The sequence below is a fragment of the Lutjanus erythropterus genome, chromosome 2 (genome assembly GCF_056507025.1).
Source record: "Lutjanus erythropterus isolate fLutEry1 chromosome 2, fLutEry1.hap2, whole genome shotgun sequence".
NCBI classification, from domain to species: domain Eukaryota; kingdom Metazoa; phylum Chordata; class Actinopteri; order Lutjaniformes; family Lutjanidae; genus Lutjanus; species Lutjanus erythropterus.
The window spans coordinates 4,088,400-4,109,993 of NC_139318.1; the positions used below are offsets into that span (position 1 = coordinate 4,088,400).

Here is a 21,594-nt window from a genome sequence, read left to right on the forward strand (position 1 = left end):
GAAGACTCATATTGGTGTCGATTCAACTTTAGAATGCGTTTGTGTTTAGACCAAGGGCTGTGAATTTTGTCCCGTCTTTTAGTGTCACATTTGGAGGGGATAACTTCACCGCCAGCAAGGTATGATAACGATTAATCAATGATCGATTAATCGGTCTTTAAGAATTCGATTGACCCTGTAAAAGTTAATCAATCTACTATCAAGAGCTGAAATATATATATTTTTTTATTTTTATGAGTGCACTCATCATGTTATTTGATACTACTTTTACATTTCATAGGCTACAAATAAGGGTTCCAAAAGCGTTCTTTCCTGAAGGGCTGTGGTTTCTCAAGAATCCTTTATAAGAGAGTTCTTCAAGAATTGTTGAACCCTTCAGTTGGGTTCTAGATAAAACACATGAAATTTAAAAAAGGTCTCAGTTCAACCCCCTGCGTGAGTTCTGGATAAAACCCTTATATATAAAAACATGCATGTGGATTCTGGTTAGCACTCTTAGAAGGTGGAAAGGTTCTGGATAGAACCTCCAGAGAGGGTTCGAGATGGAACCATTACACCACAAAAGGCTCCTCTGCAGAACCTCTCAAAGGGGTTCCAAGTGATCTTTCACAGATGGTTCTGTGTATAACACAAGCCAAAAATGGTTCTTCTACAGGGACAAGAAATAACACCCTATATGGTTCCTGTTAGCACCTTTATTTCTTAGAGTTAATGTAATGATGTCAGAGAACGTGCAATATGATGCTTTGGAAATCAGGCTTTAATTGAGGGGAAAAATGGATTTGGTGTTGTTTGGTATATGCAAAGATTTTGTGAGAATAAATTAATCAATAAATTGATCGTAAATTTGACCAATAATCGATTAAGGAAAGAGCTTGCAATTTTCAACCCAAATTGCAAAGACCACCCAATCCCTTCAACTGGAGCAAGACACCCTGACAAAAGTTTTTATTTGTAGTTATTTTGTATCCCTTTGTGGCCTTTTTGTGTCTCTGTGGTTGTTCTGGGTTGTTCAGTGCCCTTTTTTTTGTCTCTTTTAAGTAATTTTACATCTCTAGTGTTTCGTCTTTCTCTGTGATCTTTGAAATCATTTTGCATCTCTTTTAATCATTTATCTGTTGTCGTTTTATATCTCTTTGTGGTTGTTTTGTGTTTCTCTCTGGCCTTTTTTGTTACTTTGAAGTTATGTTGCAATTCTTTTGGTCATCTCACATCTGTGAAGTTTGTTACATGTCTTTTGTTGTTGCTTTGTGTTGTTTTGTGGTTGTTTGACTTTCCAGCAAGAAATGTTATCTGTCACTTCCACCTGGCCTCAGGACCTCAGGGCTGTGCCCAGCAGGTCTGTTCATTAATACACAGTAATAACACTCTGAACTTATCCTTAAAAACAGGTCTGCACGACATGGTAAAAAAGTCATATTGTGATTATTTTGACTGAAATTGGGCTGCGATTATTGGAAATGATAATTTTTGCATCACAATATTCATTTTCACTCAAAAAAGACCAATTAAAATGGTGACAATGTGACATTTGTTGGGTTCTTCAATGTGTTTTTTTTTTTTTTTTTATACCTGGAGATCAAGATTTTTAGGCCAGAACATCTCTACAATACTACAGTACTTAATTACAACACTTAATCAAATATTTGCAGGGTTCTGTGATTAGGATCTTGTACTTTGCAACTTTACTGCAATTTCAATAATATAAAGATTAATTGTGCAGCCCTACTTAAAAATGTAGCATAATTGTTTTCAGACTCCATAATTTTCACCTTGTGTATGTGAGAGGAGTGGTCTATATGAATATGACAGACATAAATCAGTCAGATGTACCTGATAAATAAAACACGTGTTTATTTACACAAATATTTTCAAATACTAGTCTTCTACATAAGGACATAAAAATATATACAGTGATGTAGGGACTCAAACTGCTCCGTTTTCAGGTCAATGTATACATGTTGTGATTTATTTGCATTTTCAGGTTTTGAAATGAAAAAAAAAAAAGATGCATATGTACAGCAGGGTCTAAAACTTACACTTTCAAACTCTGGCACTAAAACACTGGGGAAAACTCTACCCTTCAAGTGCTATTCAACATTTCAACTTCAATACTTCACTCAACAAGTTGGTGAAAGCCAGTCAACTGTAATACTCGTCACGAAGCTTACCCATGTCACTACACGACAGAACTGAACTTTCCTCCCAATGCTAACAGCACTTTTAGTCACCTGCAGATGATTATTGTATCGCAATGTCGTCTTATTCACTAGAACCCACACTGTCAACCTGCATTATAGCATCTCCGTGAGTAACTCCCACAAAAACAAAACTAGGTTTGGTCAGTCTCTTCTTCCAACCAACTGAGTAAACTTTGGTTATGTCTTGAAGTAATTCAAGAAAAGCCACTTGAAGTAATTCAAGGAACTGGAAAGCAGCACGTTAAGAGAAACCATTTCTTTGAGAACCTGAATGAACCTTACCTGGCTTCTTTAAGAGATCAGAGTACAACACTAGAGTTGATCAAACCACTTGATGGTGATGAACCTTATCCAGCAGTCCGGAACATTTTCAATACAAAACAAATTAAACAACGGATGACGTGACAGGGAGTCGCATATCAAAAGAAGACTGGTGATCTGGTTTGGTAAGAAAGGCAAGACAAAACTACTCAGGCAGAGAAAGTGTTGAAGTGTCATTGTGTTCACATACACCTGGAGCACAGAACAGCACCAAACACTTCCAAAATGCTGTGATCTGGAGGGTGTTCAGACTCATCTGGGGAGGTAAATTAAGTGTTCTCATCAGGTCTTGTTTTTGATGATGCTGCAGTAGTAAACTATACAGGATGTGCTCCTTTTGGTCCTGATGGCCAACAGCTTTCTTTTGCCTTCAGCTGATGTACTTATTGACCACTGCCTTCACAATCCAAACTAAAACACACAGGAGGGAGGGCTTGTCGAGACCCCCGAATCAGCCGTGGATGACACTCGCTCTCAGACTCACCACACACAAACACGCACCCCTCTGTATTCACTACGGCTTTGTGGGGAAAATGAAAGGAATACCTGTATATTTCAGTTACACAGAACATTCATTTCAGATGTCAGGTTAACACGTTCATTCGAGGAGGAAAAAAGGAACGGAAAAAACATCTTTCTTTTCTTAGACGACGGCGTCCTCCAGCCAAGGAGGTTGGTGAGGCGCGGTCACACTGAGTTAGGTTGGATGTGGTGAGGGCTGGCAGAGTGGCACCTGTCTAGTTTCTCCCCGCCCCCCTCCCCTGGACTGGGTGGTGGTGGAGGTGGGAGAGATTGGGGAGAGGAGGGGGAGTGAGTGTGGATTTGGGTGGGGGTGTCACTGCGGGGCGCCGGCAGCGGCGGGCACCGGGGTGCTCAGGGCGTTGGTGGCAGCAGAGAGGACCGGCGAGCCAGTGAGAGGACCCAGGGCAGTGGAGGCTGGCAAGGCAGAGATACCTGATGGAGGAGAGGGTAGAGGAACAGTTAGAAAACTAACCTCATACATATGTATATATGTGTATGTATATCTATCTATCTATCTATCTATCTATCTATCTATCTATCTATCTATCTATCAATCATATATATATATATATATATATATATATATATGTACATATACATATACACACACACACATATGTATGTGTATATATATATACATATATATATAGATAATTATTATTATTATTATTTTTTTTTGGTATGAGAGGAAAGAGCTCTGTCTCATCACTTTAGAAAATAATGTTACGGTAGATTTAAACAGTTCATATTCAGGTCAATTCACATATCTGTGAGTAAAGCCTATAAACTATAAACCTTGCATTTACCTGATAATGTCAGCACAATGATTTTAACAAGAACCAGGTAGATGTCAACAACAAAGCACGCATCACAGATTCGGGATTATTATTTGCAAGGGGAAACTGTCCTAAAACTTCACCTGAGTATTGTAAAGTAACATTACAGCAAACACAAACCATGAAATAAACAAAATTTGGAACATTAGTGGGACATTGCACATTAGTTGGACAGGATTGCCTTAAAGAAATGTCATAAAAGTAAGTAGTTATATCATTAAAAATGTCTTAACACTTTATCATACAGAAGATATATTTTTTATTCAATAATTGTAATGAAAATTCTGTTTTTATTATGTTTGATTAAAACTGTATTATGCTAAATCTTGAGACACTTCATATATAAGCTAGACAGATATTTCTGCCGAACAGTACTGTGCACAAATGTACCACGTGTACTGAGGAATCAAGAACCCTTCTGGTGCTCAGTTTAATTCAGAATTTCATGCTGACAACTTCCTTGCCTCAAAGAACACCACTGATCATATCTCCTGTTTGTAAAGTCAAAGGATCACAGTCACAGTTGTGTGCTCTGTGCTGTGTTTCAATCCAGAATTACTATATAACTGAGTTTCATTCATAAGAGGTCAACTGAGGGCTGAGAATCCTGTGCTCACATGTATCTATTTAAGTATGGTGTTGTTTTATTAAACTCTACTGAGGTAATGTGACAGTTACACAGGATATTTTCCAGCTGTATAGTGAACTTTCTGTCTCTTACAGGAAAATCAGGTTTAGTTTTTACCAACAGCCTGCTGGGGAGATATCTAAACCCTGTCTGATCACTTGTGTGGTTTTCCAGTGTACCCTGTTGTTAAACTTTTGAGTTGTATCTACGTATCTGAATACACTTCTTGTCAGCTACTTTGGATTTACGCTAAATAAATGTAATCTAACGGTGAACCAAATCTTCAGTTAGCAGCAACAGAAGAACATTTTGGAGAGTGTAAGATTGATGTTCAGAAATGATTTATCTAGATTCCAGGGCAGTATAAATAACCTCATGTCATGAGTGTGTGTGCTCTCACCAGTGATCATGCTGGCTGTGCTAACAGCTGTGTTCCCACTGGGCAGATTGGCTGATCCGGCCACACGAGACTGATCTTTCACAATGGGGACTGTGGGAAAAACAAAACCACAAAATCACTTATTTTGTCATAATTATTACTAGGAGTGTAACGATACATCAATCTGAAACAATCCAGATTAAATATTATCAATGCAAAGTGAAAATATCGATCTATATTATTAACTGATTGTGTTAAATGGACATGATGATCTTGTCTGATATTGATTGCAGACCCCTGAATTGAATCTAATTGAAATCATATAGTGGTACACTTTGTGATAACAGCAAACATCGTATCGTTGTCCGATAAGATATAATATCTTGTAATGAAACTTGTGATTTACACCCCTATTTATTACTATTTGTGATTCCATTCCTACAAACAAATACTGGCTGTTAATGAGGTCTTACAGAAGTAGGGGTGATCCATGGCCTCGCGGGCCGTGAGCCGGGCCTGGTGGTCGTAGCGCAGCAGTTTGTCGAGGAAATCCAGAGCCTCTGGGCTGACCAGGTGCTGGTTCTCACTGTGGACAAATCGCTCCCACCGCTTACGAGAATGCCTGAGGACAAAGAACAAGTCAAGAAAAACCTGAATTCTGACATCAATTTACCCTGAAGAAAGTGGACACTGTTATATTGTGATCATAACCACTGAGCAGCATGGAACACAGATGAACTCTAGCTTAATGCAGGGTGGTATGGCATATATTGTATATCAAGGTATAGTTTTAAACATGGACAGTAACTGTATGTTCTTAAAATTTCAATCTAAATGCCTATAAAGGGTCAGAGCACTCCTATGACAACTAGGGTTGAGGGGATTGGATGAATACATTGTCTACTGCTGTTAGGCTGAATCCATGGCCAGCTGTGTTTTTTTAGCTGACTTTTCTGGCGGTATTTGTCATTTTATTTTTCTAATGCAAGGTCTGCAAAGTGACAGCTGCTGCTCCGCACCAATTGCCAATCGCTGCAGGACAAGCTCAACCCTACTGACAACTGCACAGGAGCCATGACTGTACTTTAAACTGTATTACTAGCACAGATTCCACATAGCACAGAGCTAGTTTAAGAAGAATTTTCCAGACAATAAGGACAACTTTTCAAGCAAAGGAAGGGTCCCACTGGTCACTTCTGTATAGTCAAAATTCATACCACAGGGCAAATTCATACCAATGTACTTTTTATAACTTATTCTGACCAGATCCAGCTATTGAATTTGACATCATTTTGGCCTATTTAAGGTTCAGTGTTGATAGTTGTAGTTCTTTTTTGCCAATACATGTGCTATGAATAGTTACAAAACAAAAGCCTGTGTAGCCAAGAACCCACCATCATCACCATGTGACTGCAGTAACAGCTCTCACCTGCCCAGAATGTCGTTGAAGCGAGGTTCCAGTTCAATGTTGTACTTGTCGATGTAGTCATAGAGGTCTTCAGTCCCCAGAACCTTGGCTATTCTCACCAACTACAGGAGAACAAACAATGAACAGTTGGTCAGTTTTGTATGAAAGACCTAACCCGTTTCAGACACAAACATACAGTAATACTGGAACAGGGAATACTTGGTGGTCACCACTTTGATTGGATCTGTGGCCAGAAATGCCATTCCATAGATATCAATGCTGTTTAAAAAATTAACCACAAGAATCATGGTAAAAAAAAAAAAAATACTTTAGGAGAAAGCAACTCAGGGAATTATTAATAAAGTAGTGACTTAACAGTAAAGTAGCTACAGTCTGTCCAAATAAATAAGGTATAGGCTGCTAAAGGGTTCATGGTGGCCAGTGTTTTGTGTTTACCTGGTCGTAGTTGTCATGGCCGTGGAAGAACGGCTCCTTCCTGAAGATCATGCTTGCCAACATACAGCCCAAGCTCCACATATCCAGACTGTAGTCGTACATCTGAAACATACACAGTACAGTCTTACAGGGAGTACAGAGTGGATATAAGCAAAGAAATCTAATTTCCCCAAGATGCAACTGCATGAAATTCAGCCGGACACTGTTTAAATGAGCATTGATGCATCATGAAGAATGGAAAAAGGCAAGAATGATGCAGTTCTCCTTTGGAAATCAGAAAAAAGCATTTCACCTTGTTTGAACCTGCAACTGCAGCAGTGTGGTTCTGATAATACTAAACACTTAGTGGATTAGATGGAATAAATCCAGTGTTTCCTCAACACAGAGACATTTATGGCTTACTGCCAGTTCTTCCATGGCTGTTATGTAGTTGTATAGAAGTGTAATAATCTCATTATGAAATCCTAAGATGGTTCAGATGGTTATTTCTCCCTGAAACATTTACCACCCATCGAGTAACTTCCAATTCATTCAGACAGCAACAGTTAACTGTATAACATCATCATCACCACTGTTATTGATAAAATCATATTACCCATCAGTCACAGGTACCTGTGGGAATGTGCCAGTGATTGAGGATAGAACCAGAAGATGGTTGACTTTCTGGCACCGAAGACATAGCACTGGACTTTGATATTCCTCCATCACATACACACACGTGTACGGGAAAACAACGAGTATGCCAAGAAAGGAGGTTTCTATCATCTTCACACTTCAAACTTTAGTTTAGTTCCTACCTTGAAGTCTGTGTTGCTAACATTGCTACCATATAATCATAAACAATTATAATAATCTCATTATAAAATCTTAAATAAATTCATCATGAGGTGCACGTGGAGAACCAGGAGAAACGTTCAATGTTTCTAACCTTCATATTAAAAATAACTTTTTTTAAGTCATTCAGCCCTTTAATTACACTGTTTTTGAATGAGCATGTCATACATTATGCCAGTCGTGTCCAGCCAGTTGTATGCTAGCTCCTGCTGTGTGAGTCTGACCACAAATAACCAACAAAACACTTAATCGGCATAAAATTAATGCCACGCAACATGTCATCTTATTTGCTGACAGGCCGGCGAATATCAGCCAACACCAATGTTTTGTTGACAAATTGGTGCATTCCTAGTATCATCACTCATAATGTAATAATTACCTGTATAACATCGTCATCATTATTGTAAGAATTATATTTATGATTATATTAATCATAATTTGTAATGGGTGCCTGTTCTGATACATACAAAAATGTAAATAAATGCAAGGTCAATAGCTTTGAGATATATTATCTAATTATTATTTGTATGACCGATAACCAAGGCCAATGCAAAGGGCGTCGTACACAGATCTCCAGATCAGATATTTTAAACTAGGGATGATAACAATTAATTGATGATCAATTAATCAGTCATTGAGGATTTGATCATTCAAGTAACATTTATTTGATCTACTATCAAATAGATCTGAAATATGAACTGATATTATGTTTATGAGAATGCTCCACATGTTATCCAATATTCAAGTATATGGGTTTAACATGTAGGCTTTTATGTATTTATATGTTTATGTATATGATAATTTTTCTTATGATTAATCAACTAACAGATTGTTAATGTTACCAATGATTAAGGAAAATGCTTACAATTATTTTAAACATGTTAAATGCGCCTAGAGCATACGAGGCCATAGCTGTACCTGATAGTCCACCAGGAGCTCAGGTCCTTTAAAATAGCGAGAGGCGACTCTGACGTTGTACTCCTGTCCCGGGTGGTAAAACTCCGCCAGACCCCAGTCAATAAGGCGCAACTATAGAGGAAGACATGAAGCAGTTAGCAACTACAAAAAGACACAATGTCAATCAGTGTTCATATCAGCCAAGTTTATCTATTTTTCACATTTTATTGAATGAACAAATCCAATTACACAATAGGGAAAAATATATATATATATAGAGAGAGACATAAAAGTCAAACAAAAAGCTGCACAACAGCAACAGTGATTAAATTTAACAGTTATGATTCAGATGTGTTGGTGTTTTAGTAAAGGTCGAGGAGACAGTGACTGTTTATCACTAACCTTGCGGTGTTCATGATCAATCATCACATTATGTGGCTTCACATCTCTATGCATGATTCCCATGCTGTGGCAGTAGTCCAGAGCCTAAAAACAAGAGCAAACAGACTTTGTTATCCACTGGTCACAAAGTTTTTTTCTTCCAAGCAATTCTCAAACAGCAGCAGATTACCATAAGATGTTGCCTACTAGACAACACACACTGTTGATAGCCTAAACAGAGGCTTGGTAATGTACAAGTAGTCAAGCACGTACAAAAACCCAGAAAGAAAACAAAGTTGAAGAAAAACAAAGACTTTGTTCAAAGACATAAAGTCATGTTTAAGGCCTTGATGCTTCACCACCCTGAGGACATTTAGAAGTTACATATTAAGAGCTGACAGACAGCTGAACCATGGAGGACTCACCTTGAGGATCTCGTACATGTAGAACCGGATGTCATAATCTGTCAGGGTCTGGTACAGTTGCTGGAGACCAAAACAAAGTCATGAGGCTTTTCATGGTAAATAGACAACATGCATTCATGGAACACTAACCCGTGGGAATGTGCCAGTGATTGAGGATAGAACCAGAAGATGGTTGACTTTCTGGCACCGAAGACATAGCACTGAACAATTCATATTCCTCCATCACATACACACACGTGTACGGGAAAACAACGAGTATGCCAAGAAAGGAGGTTTCTATCATCTTACACAGCAAAGTTTCACAGGGGACAGAAGAGGTTTAGTTCTTACCTTGAAGTCTGTGTTGTTAACATGTTCAAACACCAAGGCAGGTGTCCGGGACTGAAAAAAGAAGATGAAGGTTGCATATTTAATTTGTTGCAGGCTCAACAATATGTACCACCAGGCCCAGTGAAGTTCATCTATTGGACTGAAAGAGCAACAGTAAGCTAAGACACTACTGCAAACTGTATATGAACTAACCAGGCAGCCACACTGTGAGCAACACTACGGCCAAGTCAACAAATGTCCATTAATTTCCTGGTTACATGAGGACACTCAGCCAGCACAGTCAACAGCTGTTGCCGGCCAATCAAATTACATAAAGTCCAGTTTTCTTTATTTCAGTCTCAGGCTTACTAGTTTTACAAGTAATGAGATGGATCACAGCCATTCAGAGATTTCACATTTTTAAATTCTGATTGTAAATCCTAGTAAACAGAGGTCTCAATAAAGACAGTTTAAAGAGTAGCTGAATCCACTGTTGGGTTCATTTAAGTGCTTAAGTGTTTTTTCATTTAATGCTATGTAATTAGCACTTGCTAACAAGTGCATTATGTAAGCTTTTGAAACATGCCAGTAGTCTCAGGAAACTCCACAGGTGATGACCTTTCAGTCTCTGGCTACACCCACACATGTTGACTTGTTGCTTACCGTGTGAACTAGACCTGAAACTAACCAACCAACTTTCACTATTCATCTACGAATTGTTTTATATTCTATCAATCAAACGGCTTTGTTTGCCTGAACAACAATCTAAAGGTCATTTAAAAAGGTGTTTAATTCACAATGATGCAAATGGATAAAACACGAAAATCTTGTTAAGTTTTTACTTCATGAATGCCTTGCGAATTGTTAATTATCAACATGGTCAACAACTGATCTTCTGTCCACTGGTTAATCTACCAACTGTTTTGGTGCTAGTTCAAATGCCTGGAAAAGGGGGCTTCCTAAAACAGGGCTCTCCCCAGGGTTTGTGATTACAATGGGGGAAGTAGCTTGCTGTATGGCTACAACTTCAATCTTTTCTCGTTTTGTGCATGTTTGTCGATTAATTGTACAATTAACCTTTTATTTTATATATGGTAGTTATAATGCCAAGAAGATAGTGATAAATGTTAATGAAAAGTCAATGGCAAATTTTTTTCCTATTCAAAACCCAAAGATACTCAGATTACATGATATTAAGCAAAGCAGCCGCAAAACCAAATTTTACAAGCTTTTAGAGCTGCGTGATATGTTAAGTCATATTGTGATTATTTTGTGTGTGTGTGTGTGTGTGTGTGTGTGTGTGTGTGTGTGTGTGTGTGTGTGTGTGTGTGTATGTCTATATGTATATATGAAAATGGTGACATTTGTTGTGGTCTATACCAAACAAACCTGTTTTCTTACTCCTGGAGAATAAGATTTTGAGGCCAGAGCATCTCTGCAGGACTACACTACTTCATTATAATGCTGTTTGGTCACACGTTTTTTCCTTTATCAAAAAACTGAAGGGCTCTACAACTTGGATATTGCAGTTGGCCATATTGCGATTTCAATATTTATTATGCAGCCCTAGAAGCCATTACAACAAATGTTAGATATTTCATTGGTTGTTTGTCGATGAAAATTGCCTAATTATCAAACTGAACAATTGGTTTATTTGTTATTAGCAGCAGAAATAATCAGATGCTCTCATCTCTAGTTGAGACAGGTGTTCTTGTGTTTTCTGGCTCCTTTTCATGACTTGGTCAGTCAACAGTGAATACAAAGAACGTCAGGATGACTGTGTTGTGCAGTGTGAAAAAACATCATTGGCTAGGAATAGGGTTAGGCATTGATTGATATATCTTTATCAAAATCAACTGAACAAAGTCAGGACCAACTAGTATTGAAACTTCTCAAGTCAAACAATACCTGCCCTCAGTCTCTTCTGACATAGATCTAAGAATAAAATGAGTATTTCTATGGTTTTTCTCACAGCCAATCACTGTAAACATTGTTCAGCTTAATGCAAGGTGTGATTGTCCCACCACCACAGCAACTACAACCCAGACAGTCGGGGGTGCACGGTGTTGTTGACAGAGTTGGCAGTTCAGCATGCCGAGACGCCTCTGAAGTGTCATTATATTATGCGAATATGAAGTCTGATTAAAATAAATGTATAAAATGCTGAAGGATTATTTCAAGAATTCTTCCATTCACATGGTGGGTATAGAATGAAGTAGGAAAAGAGGTATCAAATGAAGTATCTGTATCACTTTAAGGGTATTGATATCAATGCTAGGAACAATACCAAGCTCTAGCTCAGAACTGTATTTTCTTTGCTTCAGTTTGAACCATCTCAAGTCTTCTTGTACTATTTCAAAAATTTCAGATAGAGGATAAATGTTTTTCAGCATGAAATATGGCTTTTTTCAAGGTGCCCCCTACCATTGATCTGGAGGGGTCAGCAAGAAGGCAGCAGAGATAAGCATTTCAAGCAAAAATACTATTCAATGTTGACTGGCAACTATTCAACCATTCTTCTACGATTGCCAGTTACAAGCAAATACTCAACTAACCTCATGCAGAAAACAGCCAAAGTGAATGTGCCAGATGTTTTACTGTTGCCTGGTCATAATGCATTATGTATGCATTATGACCAGGTGCTGGTAAAAACAAAGGAAAATGAAAGAGAAAACGGTAGTTGCGTGTGCTCTAAATTTCGAACTCATGACCCATCCCTACAGATGGCTGCACAACTTTTATACCTCTCCTTGGTGTGCAGTAGGGGTGTAAATCACAAGTTTTATCAAGATACAATATTATATTGATTCTTTGGACAACAATACAATATTTGCTGATATCACAAAGTCTGCCACAATATGATTTCGATTTAATTCAGTTCAGAGGTTTGCAGTCAATACCAGATGATATCATTTGGATACTTTTGTGTCATCTCACAAAAAGCAACTGAATTATGATTCAACAATTTTATGACTGAACTCTCCCAGACATTTGTGACACAGACATGCCATGGTTATTTCAAAATAAAAGTTAATCTTTAAGATTATTACACAGATGGATATTTTGACTTGCATCAACAATACTGGATTGTTGAGCACTGAATCTATATTATCCATCCCGACTGATGTCACACCCCTGGTCTGCAGTCACTAATGATGCAAGTTATAATATTACTGCTATAAGGTTCATGTAACACAATGAATCAATTCTCTCTTTATTTCATTAGGGTTGAAACAATTACAACATAAAATCAAAAATCAATCGAAATTTGCTTTCACGTCAAACCAAAAGACAGAATCTGTGTTTCTTGCAGTATTGGGCCTGTATCCAAAAAAAAAAAAAAAAAACATCACTAGCTTTCCAGCCTTTATATACCACTTAATACGGTCTTAAAAAAATTGAAAATGTAATTGATGATGATAAATTATCTAAATCAAGACTTGATAGCAATCAGTGCTAAAAACAAATATGCTTAAATCAAAAAATTGAACTGAATCGTGACCTTAAAAGGGAAAGTCATATCAAATGGTGGATTTGGAGAATTGTTACACCACTATATTCCATGATGTTGCATTGTCTATTCAATGTTAAGTGTATGATTAACCTCTGAAAACTAGCTTCTACAATCATACTAGCTAGTTGTTAAGTTATGGGGCTGGCTGTTGATGTAGTTTCTTTGAATTACTTTGACAATGGTGGTTACTGGTTACCTACTAGGTTACAACCTTGGGGAGACACTAAGTTGGTCCATTCTTTGGAGAGAGCCCTGACACAACACAGGAAGCTGTAGAACTGCTGAGATACATCTATCTACCTTAAAGCCAAAGCTGACTAAGTACTTACAGACACATATTTCCCAAGCCCAAGTGTAATCGATAAGCTTGCACAGCTGGTGGGCTCACCACGCTAATGATATTTCAGAACAACAACATGCAGTTTATGATTTTATAAAATGTAAATCAAGTCATCAGGAAAACACAAACAAGACTCTGCTGTACTCATGAACATCTTAAATCAATTCACTGTACTCACCACGGGGTCTTTCACTATATCGATGAGGGAGATTATGTTAGGACCTCCTCGCAGGTTCTCCAAAATCTTGATCTCACGCTTGATCTTCTTTTTCTTCACGGGCTGAAGGGAAAGCAACAGGGCAAGGTTAGTCAATGGGATCAAAGTATGAAATCATTCTGCCCTGTCTCTGGATGTATAGATTTACCTTGAGAATCTTCACCACCACCTTCTCATTATTGGTGATGTTGATTGCCTCAAACACTTCGCTGTACTTGCCACGCCCCAGTTTCCGCACCAGCTGAAAGTCATCCTGGTTTCTGCAAAGGAAACACAGCAAAGCATCAGCTGGGTTCAAGAGCTATCAATCTGAACACTTCAGATCTTTTGTGAGGGTCAACAAGATATTTACCCCCATTCGACTACATGAGACTCGTAGTCCCAGTACTCCCTGGGCCGATGAGTGTTGACCTCAGTGTACACTCGGGCCCGGCTCGGCACGGGTCCTGACATGTCCGACAGCTTGGCAGAGGTGGTGGGGAGACCTTACTGCAGCGGAGGATGGTTGGAGTATGGGGAGGACGGGTGGGAGGGAGGGAGGAAGAGGAGGGAAGGTAGGGGATGAGGGGGGCTGATGCCAACAGGGCAAGGGGTTTGGGGGGGGGCTTTGCCTGAGGACGGGGGGAGGGGCCACCAGGGGCACGGTGGGATAGCTGAGAAAGAGAGGAAATTACATATATGAGAAACTGAAGAACTTCATCAATTTACATGATATGAAGTAAAGAACCTTATACCAGCAAATGTTTGGCAGTATGTTTTAAAGGGACAGTTCACCCCAAAAATCAAAAATACATATTCTGCCCCTGGCCTGTGGCACTATTTATCCATCTAGATAGTACATATATATATATATATATATATATATATATATATATATATATATATATATATATATATATATATATATATATACACATGTGGCTGTGGTTCTCTATGGCTGGAGATATCAAGCAATTTTGTAGTAGTGGTTCTTCTGTAAAAGGAAAGTAGTTCCAACATGAAACTGCTCACAACAAGGTTTGTGAATTATCTTCACTAACCAGGTCATGACTGTTGCAAAGAGACAACGGTTTAGAATTTCTCTTTTTTTGAGCTTTAAGCACCACAAGTGTGATTTAGTCCGTTTATATTGGAGAGAAGGCAGACATCTCTACGGCAAATATCTCAAAAACTCTGCAACTCACACCAAAAAAATCTAGATGTATAAATAACACTACAGGGAAGGGAGAAAATGTGTTTTTGATTTTAGGGTGATACATTTATCAGAGTCATCAGATTTGCTCTACCGCTCTACTGTTAATTCCATTTGTTGATAATAAAGACAACACTGAGCTGTCAAATGACAGACTAACTAAAGCTAACAAATCCTCTAATTGCCACTATTGTTCTCACATAGTGAAGGAATGATTCAGTCAAATATATCACGAGTGACCCTGAGATTCTTGCTCATGAGTGAGATGAAAGTGGATTCTCAGATCAGCAGGCTGCTGCAGCAGACACAGGCGCAGAATTGGACTGTTGAGGTGAGACATAGGGATGTGTGTGATTAGTCAAGTTAAGGTGGAAATATACTTGCTTTTAACTACGCGTTCACATACGCATCCCTATGCTTCATGGCTGCCTTGCGTATCCTGCGGTCATTTGGAGCTATGGTTGTGCACATCCTCAGAAATTAATGCTACACATACACGAACGCAAATGCATATTCAAACAGCAAGTATATCTCCAGCCTTAGACATTACGACTGATGCTAATTGGCTCCAGAAATACTAGTGTGCAAACACAACATGCAAATTCTACTGCAAGATTTGATGACATTATGGAGTGGCGTGGGATCATGGGAGTTGTTTTCTTCACTTTTAAACCATAGCAGATGAAAATCAATCTGACATGACTCGGGCAGAAATCATGTACACATGGATGACGTAATATTAATGTTGTATTTATGTTACACTAAGTCATGTGCACTGACCACCCTTCTCACTCTGATGTATCCCATGTTTTCCTTAAAGTTCTGGCAACAACTAGCAGGAAATGCACCATTGAGTAAACTACAGATTTCTCTTAGTTTGAGCATTGTTGGAAACATTTGGGATAATCTATGCACACAACTCAAAAGAATATATAGGTTAATCGGTTAAATTCTTCACGATGATTAATCAGTGAAGGTTAATCATTAACATCCGTAGTTGCAAGGTGGAAAGCGGAAAGTGGCATGACATGTTGTAAAACCAGTACAGTTTGAATGCATTTTAATCTAGAAAGTAAAAATAAGGTGTATGTAGGTTATATCAGAATAAACTGACATATAAACACTCGATGTGACATAATTTACCCACAGATCCTGTGATCCTGCTCAGTCTGAAAGGTTAATGCATTTAGTGAGTTGTTGACATGTTTCAGTGTTCATAATGCACAGCGCAAAGCACCACACGTCAGCTGCATTTAAAATATGATTTGATTACTGAAGAATGTGATTGACTGCTTCAAATGGCTCTAACAGGCAATATTTTTTTTCCAAAAATGTTTAATCTCATTGATTTATAACCAGTGCTCAATTCTGACTTTGAGTGTTTACTTACTTTTAGAATACCTAACTAGTTTAAATTAAAAGTTCTGTTTAATCGGGGCGGCCCTATAGCTCAGCTGGTAGAGCGTCCGCCCCATGTACTGAGGCTGTCAGTCCTCTGCAGCGGCCGCTGGTTTGACTTCTTGCCTGTGGCCCTTTGCTGCGTGTCACCCTCCCTCTCTTCATCCTGTTTCCTGTCTGCTCTTCAGCTGTCCTATCCAATAAAGGCAAAAAAGCCCAAAAACATATCTTTAAGAAAATAAAAATAAAAAAAGTTCTGTTTAATCAACAGGGAAATTAGTCTCCAGGAACACCCCCAGTGAGGAGGGAACTGCGTCTGAAGCTGAAGCTCATAAACTCTGCTCTAACCATCACCTATGGTCATCATCTTTGGGTAGTGAGCAGACAGATGCAGCCAAAATCAGCTCCAGTTTATTGTTCATTTTACAAAGTGTTTTAAACCTCACCACTGACTCCCAAAAGTATTGACAGCTTGTTGAATTACTAGGGCAGGAAGGGATAAGCTGTGCAATTATTGATCTCATTCAAACTGCCAAAATGCATTCTTCGAATGACACACCACAGACAGAACCATCAGAGCAGTTTAACATAGGCCTGGGCTGTATACCGGTTCCAACAAAAAAGGTCTTTATTTTCAATCAGTATGATATGAATTTTTCATATACCGCCATACCGGTGACTAGCCCAAACAACATCCGGAACGTGTGCGGCAGGAAAGTGTTTCAGCAGGGACGCATTTCACTGCTGCACACAAACACCACAGGCACGCTTGCTTGAGCGTGTGCACCAGGGATGTTCCTGGCAACTAATTTCCCTGTTGATTAAAACGCAAAATTTAATTTAGACTAGTCACTAAGACAACACAAAAGCAGTTAAAATTTAGCAGAATTTATTAATTTATAATGTTAAACACTGTCCAAAAAATACTGTGTGTATTAAGAGCCATTTGAAGCCGTTAATCACAGTCAACAATCGCCACTTTCGTACTTTAAATGCTGCTGAAATGCGCACTACTTTGTGTTGTGCAATACAAACCTTACACATTAATGTACAAAACATGACAACAACTCACTAAACGCTTCACCTTTTCAGACCGAAGAGGGTCACAGTGTCTGCAGGTAGAGAACACAGAGCTAACGTTAGCTGCCAGCCTGACACACAGTGTCGCCAATGTTAGCAGTGCTAGCAGCAGCAGCTCCGCCTGCAGGTTTATGTCTGTGCTTAATGTGGTCATGTTTCTCCAGTTGAGTGAAAATATATCAGCCTATTCTGTCACAGTCTACATTCATCTGTACGACTTTGCTGATATAAACATCCGGTGTCGCCACAGCGATCGGTTCGTACGCGCTGGGTGAGAGGAGCTGCCGTCTGATAGTGCCACAGCCCCGACTAGTGGCGTGCGGCTGCATAAAATCATAGAGGCAACAGATAACTGGCATCATGCATGAATGAAATATTGACAAATATTTCATTTTTAAATATTTTAAACAACTAGTATTTCTGGTGCCGACTAGCATTGGTGGGGACATTTAATTGTATAGTCGTCCATGTGATGGTAACCATACTTTGAAGGGGTCATGCTTTTACCTGTCTGGACATGAAAAAAAAAAACATGATACAATCCTTATGACAGTAAAATGGGCTGTTTAAACGCAATCAACTACAGAAATTCTGTTCTCATTAGAAGAAAATGTGGGTAAGAACACTGTTGCATGAAAAACAAATAAAATACCATCAAATACCGTGAACCTGATATGATTTTTAAAAAAACTGAAATGAAAATTGTCATACCATCCAGCCCTAGTTTAACACATTATAATCTCTTTCCAACCTAAGCCAAGTAAGTAACACTGAACAACAGAAAAACATTTCCATACGCGCGTGAAATAAAAAGAAACATGTACAATCTGGTCTGTTTCAAATGCTTCCTTATGACCTCCACATACTACACCATATTTATGCAGCACTTCCCCAGCGAGTCCCCATCAATGGAGTGCTACTGCTGTACCAATAAAGGAGTAGAGAGTCTGCACTCAGCTGCCACTTTATTAGGTACACTAAGCCAAACTAAATGTAATCTAAGAGTACTGGAACAAATTGTACCCTGAAGGATAAATTTTAAATATTCAGTTTTTGTTGAAACTGACAGGTGTTTCTATTATTTTGTCCATTCCAAAATAATAGTAGGTTGTGTAACAAACTCCTTTGTGTAATGTAATACAGTCCAACAACACACCAAACTACATCCTCTAAAATAACCATACAATTGAATCAACACCTCTCTATCAACACCTTTCTATAGAGGTTTCAACACAAACTGAACATTATAGCCTTCACAGGATGGGATTCATTGCAGGACTGTTGCTTTAGAGTTCATTAGTCTTGGATGTATGTAATAAAATAGCAATAGAAGGGCTGGGCAATAAATTGATAGTGACACTGATAGTGTTATCATGATATGTTGTAAGTGTTGTCTTTCCCTGGTTTTAAAGGCTGCAGTACAGTAAAGTGATGTCATTTCAGTGAACAAACCAGACTGTTGTAACTGTTCTATTATCTGCCTTTCCCCACTTAGTCAGTATATTCACATTAATGGTGATTATTTATCAAAAATCTTCTTCAAAAACGTTCATATTTTGTGAAGCAACAATATTCATCCCTACAACATTGTTGTAACATCAGTATTAAGGTAATTGGTCAAAAATGTTGTGATATTTGATTTTGTCCATAATCGCCCAGCCCTTGCTGTGCTAGAGTCGGCTAGCCAGGTTACCAGGCGTTCATAGCTTATTAAAGGACCAGTGTGTAGAACTTAGTGGCATCAAGTGGTGAGCTTGCAGACTGAACATCTCATCTCACGCTTCCCTTTCAAATGTGTACAAGAATCTGCAGTGCCTGAGTAAAACATGTGAAAGGCTGTATCTATAGCCAGTATTTGGTTTGTCCAGACGGGCTACTCTGGAAACATGGTGATGCGACATGACTCTGTGGAGGAGGACCAGCATCCTCTGTAAATATGAAGGGCTCATTCTAAGGTGATCATACATACATGAATACATTTTAAATATTATATTCCATTTCTGCCATATTCTGCCAATATATTCCTGTCAATCTTACATGCTGTGCCTTTAATTGTTCAGGCCTACATCCCATGTAGCTTTGTGCTTTGTCACCAGAAAATTAGGTTCTAGGTTCTCTGAGGTCAACCCGTCAAATAATGAGAAATTCCTAAAGCCAGATGTGAACTAAGGTTAGTTAGCCTGGCTGCCCACTTGTATTCATGGCTTCTTGTCATCTTACATGTTAAACTTAACACTACATGTGCAATTTTTGTCGTCCTGTAAGTCGCTTGTAAAAAAGTTAGCCATTAAACACCATCTGACACCACTGCTACTTTGAGCAATTATTGCCAACTATTAATTTATGTTATACAACCTATTAACAGAGCAGCTCACGACTTATCATCCTAATTTACCTTTTCTTAATAGCTATCCAACATTAACATTAGCTGGGAAACTTGCCAACATCAATAGGTGTGATGTTAATTGACTGAGACAACATTAAAGGGATAGGTCACCCAAAAGTGAAAATTCAGTCAATATCTACTCGCCTGCATACTGATTGAAGGTCAGGTTTGATTTCTTTAGTTCACAAGACACTGCTGGGAATTTCGGAGGAAAACAACATAAATAAATAAAATGCCTCCATACTGCTGGTCTGGCATAATTCAAAGCTCTTAAAATCCTGACATGCCATTCACTTATGTGTGCACATGTCACACCACACTCACCAGTTCAGACGGTGTGCACTTGCACATGAAAGTGGCCCCAAGCACAGGCTCTATGGTCAAGATTCAGGCTAAAAATATGGTGCAAATTACTTATTTTGAGTATACTTGGTATACCAGGGTTTGGGGACACTTGGATTACACCAGACAAGCAATACGAAGGCTTTTAAAAAAAATAAATAAATAAAAAAAACTGGTCACCATTCACTTCCATTGAATTGTTTGGGGGATTGTGCAACAATGATTTCCTGTGAAACTCCACCAGTGTTTTGTGGACGAAAAAACTAAATCTGTCCTTCAGTTAGTAAGAGGGTAAGTAGATAATGACTAAATTTTAATTTCTTTGGTGAACTATCGCTTTAATACCACAGTAATATAGACTGCTTTGGTCACAGTCCCGATGTCTTTTACTTCCAGAAAAATAAAAGGGCGAATGTTATTCACAAGCGTACGTAACGTTAATAACGGATATTTTTAGCTTATAATACACAAAGATACCGTCATGTAAGATGAATGAAGACTGGATGGAGGGGATCAACACCTCCACTGGACACACATCTATGGTTAGCTAGCTAGCTACATCAATCAGCACTAAATTCAATTACATTTGACCTTATTACAAAAGCTCCATCTTGCATCTAAACGCACGGGGATTGGTGTTAAAATTATGTGTTAAAGTTGAACGTTAACGTTACACTGTTATTCACTCGAAATGATGCGACATCCGTGAGGTTAACGGTCTTCAGACATTCACACAGAAACTGCAGATGTAGAGAATACTTACAGATGTGTTTCAGGCAGTGGTTAGACTAACGTTAGCAATATGCTCAGATGACTGAAGCACTAGCTTGTTAGTTAGCTAACTAACCAGCTCACCGGACTGGAGAGGCTCTGTCTGTGAGCAGGAGGTGTCGGTGGGAACTTCTCGGCTCTAGGCGGGCCCGAGCTAAGCATGCTAACCTTAGCCTGGCTAACGTTAGCTGTGGCTCCTGTCCTCAGAGACTGTGAGTCAGCATTAAGACAACCAGACACACACTACGGTGGATATTTACCCCCTTGATCAATTCGACGACCGAAATGCTTCCAGATAAGCTGAGCTTCGTCAGGCCGACGGTCCTCGCCTCCCTCCGTCGCCGGTGTGTCTCTGCCAGTGTGTGATTTCTGCTGTATCAGAGACAATATGGCGGACCACCGCCACCTACGTCCTCCTGTACTGCGATGGGTGCCGTGGAGGGACAAGATTCTCTCACATTATAGCTGCGGAGCTGAAGTACAGAGGTCCAGAGCCAACACAAGAGAAATATGTGAGTGTCCTCATACTTTGGACTACACTACAACAGTTACCACTACTGAACACTGAAGCTAGTATTGAAGGGTAATGGAGAGAAAATAAAGTGACCAGGAAAACAGGAAGTACAGAATGATGTCAGTATTTGTTACACAGAATATTAGCTCTCAGTTGGTCTTTTCACATCTAAATTTGTGACTTCTCAAATTGTACTTTGAGACTCAGAAAAAAAGCATTTCAAAGTGCTACAGGTGATAAAGT

General features: G+C 38.9%; 1 protein-coding gene and 2 non-coding genes across 3 annotated transcripts; all 3 read right to left on the reverse strand.

Annotated features, from left to right (window-relative positions):
* Positions 1–1,830: 1,830 nt before the first annotated feature.
* Positions 1,831–21,253, reverse strand: csnk2a4 (casein kinase 2, alpha 4 polypeptide). The gene is made up of 13 exons (XM_084726463.1): positions 21,098–21,253; positions 14,021–14,321; positions 13,817–13,928; positions 13,630–13,731; positions 9,619–9,669; positions 9,289–9,348; positions 8,885–8,968; positions 8,504–8,614; positions 6,752–6,853; positions 6,317–6,417; positions 5,361–5,509; positions 4,909–4,998; positions 1,831–3,476 (listed from the first exon to the last, which is right to left on the reverse strand). Exons 2-13 carry the CDS (start codon positions 14,119–14,121, stop codon positions 3,358–3,360), a joined length of 1,182 nt encoding a protein of 393 aa, XP_084582589.1. The 5' UTR covers positions 14,122–14,321; positions 21,098–21,253; the 3' UTR covers positions 1,831–3,357.
* LOC146331049 (small nucleolar RNA SNORA57) lies at positions 7,370–7,506 on the reverse strand. The gene has a single exon (XR_014772656.1). It is a non-coding gene; the product is annotated as a small nucleolar RNA SNORA57 (small nucleolar RNA).
* Positions 9,424–9,561, reverse strand: LOC146331050 (small nucleolar RNA SNORA57). The gene has a single exon (XR_014772655.1). It is a non-coding gene; the product is annotated as a small nucleolar RNA SNORA57 (small nucleolar RNA).
* Positions 21,254–21,594: the final 341 nt, after the last annotated feature.

Bases quoted from the DNA above. Each gene is read 5' to 3' on its own strand.
- csnk2a4 (XM_084726463.1), bottom strand. From the start codon at position 14,121: ATGTCAGGACCCGTGCCGAGCCGGGCCCGAGTGTACACTGAGGTCAAC. The intron at 13,732-13,816 runs GTAAATCTATAC...CTTTCCCTTCAG, and splicing joins TGGTGGTGAAGATTCTCAAG to CCCGTGAAGAAAAAGAAGAT. The intron at 9,349-9,618 runs GTAAGAACTAAA...TTTGGTCTCCAG, and splicing joins TTAACAACACAGACTTCAAG to CAACTGTACCAGACCCTGAC.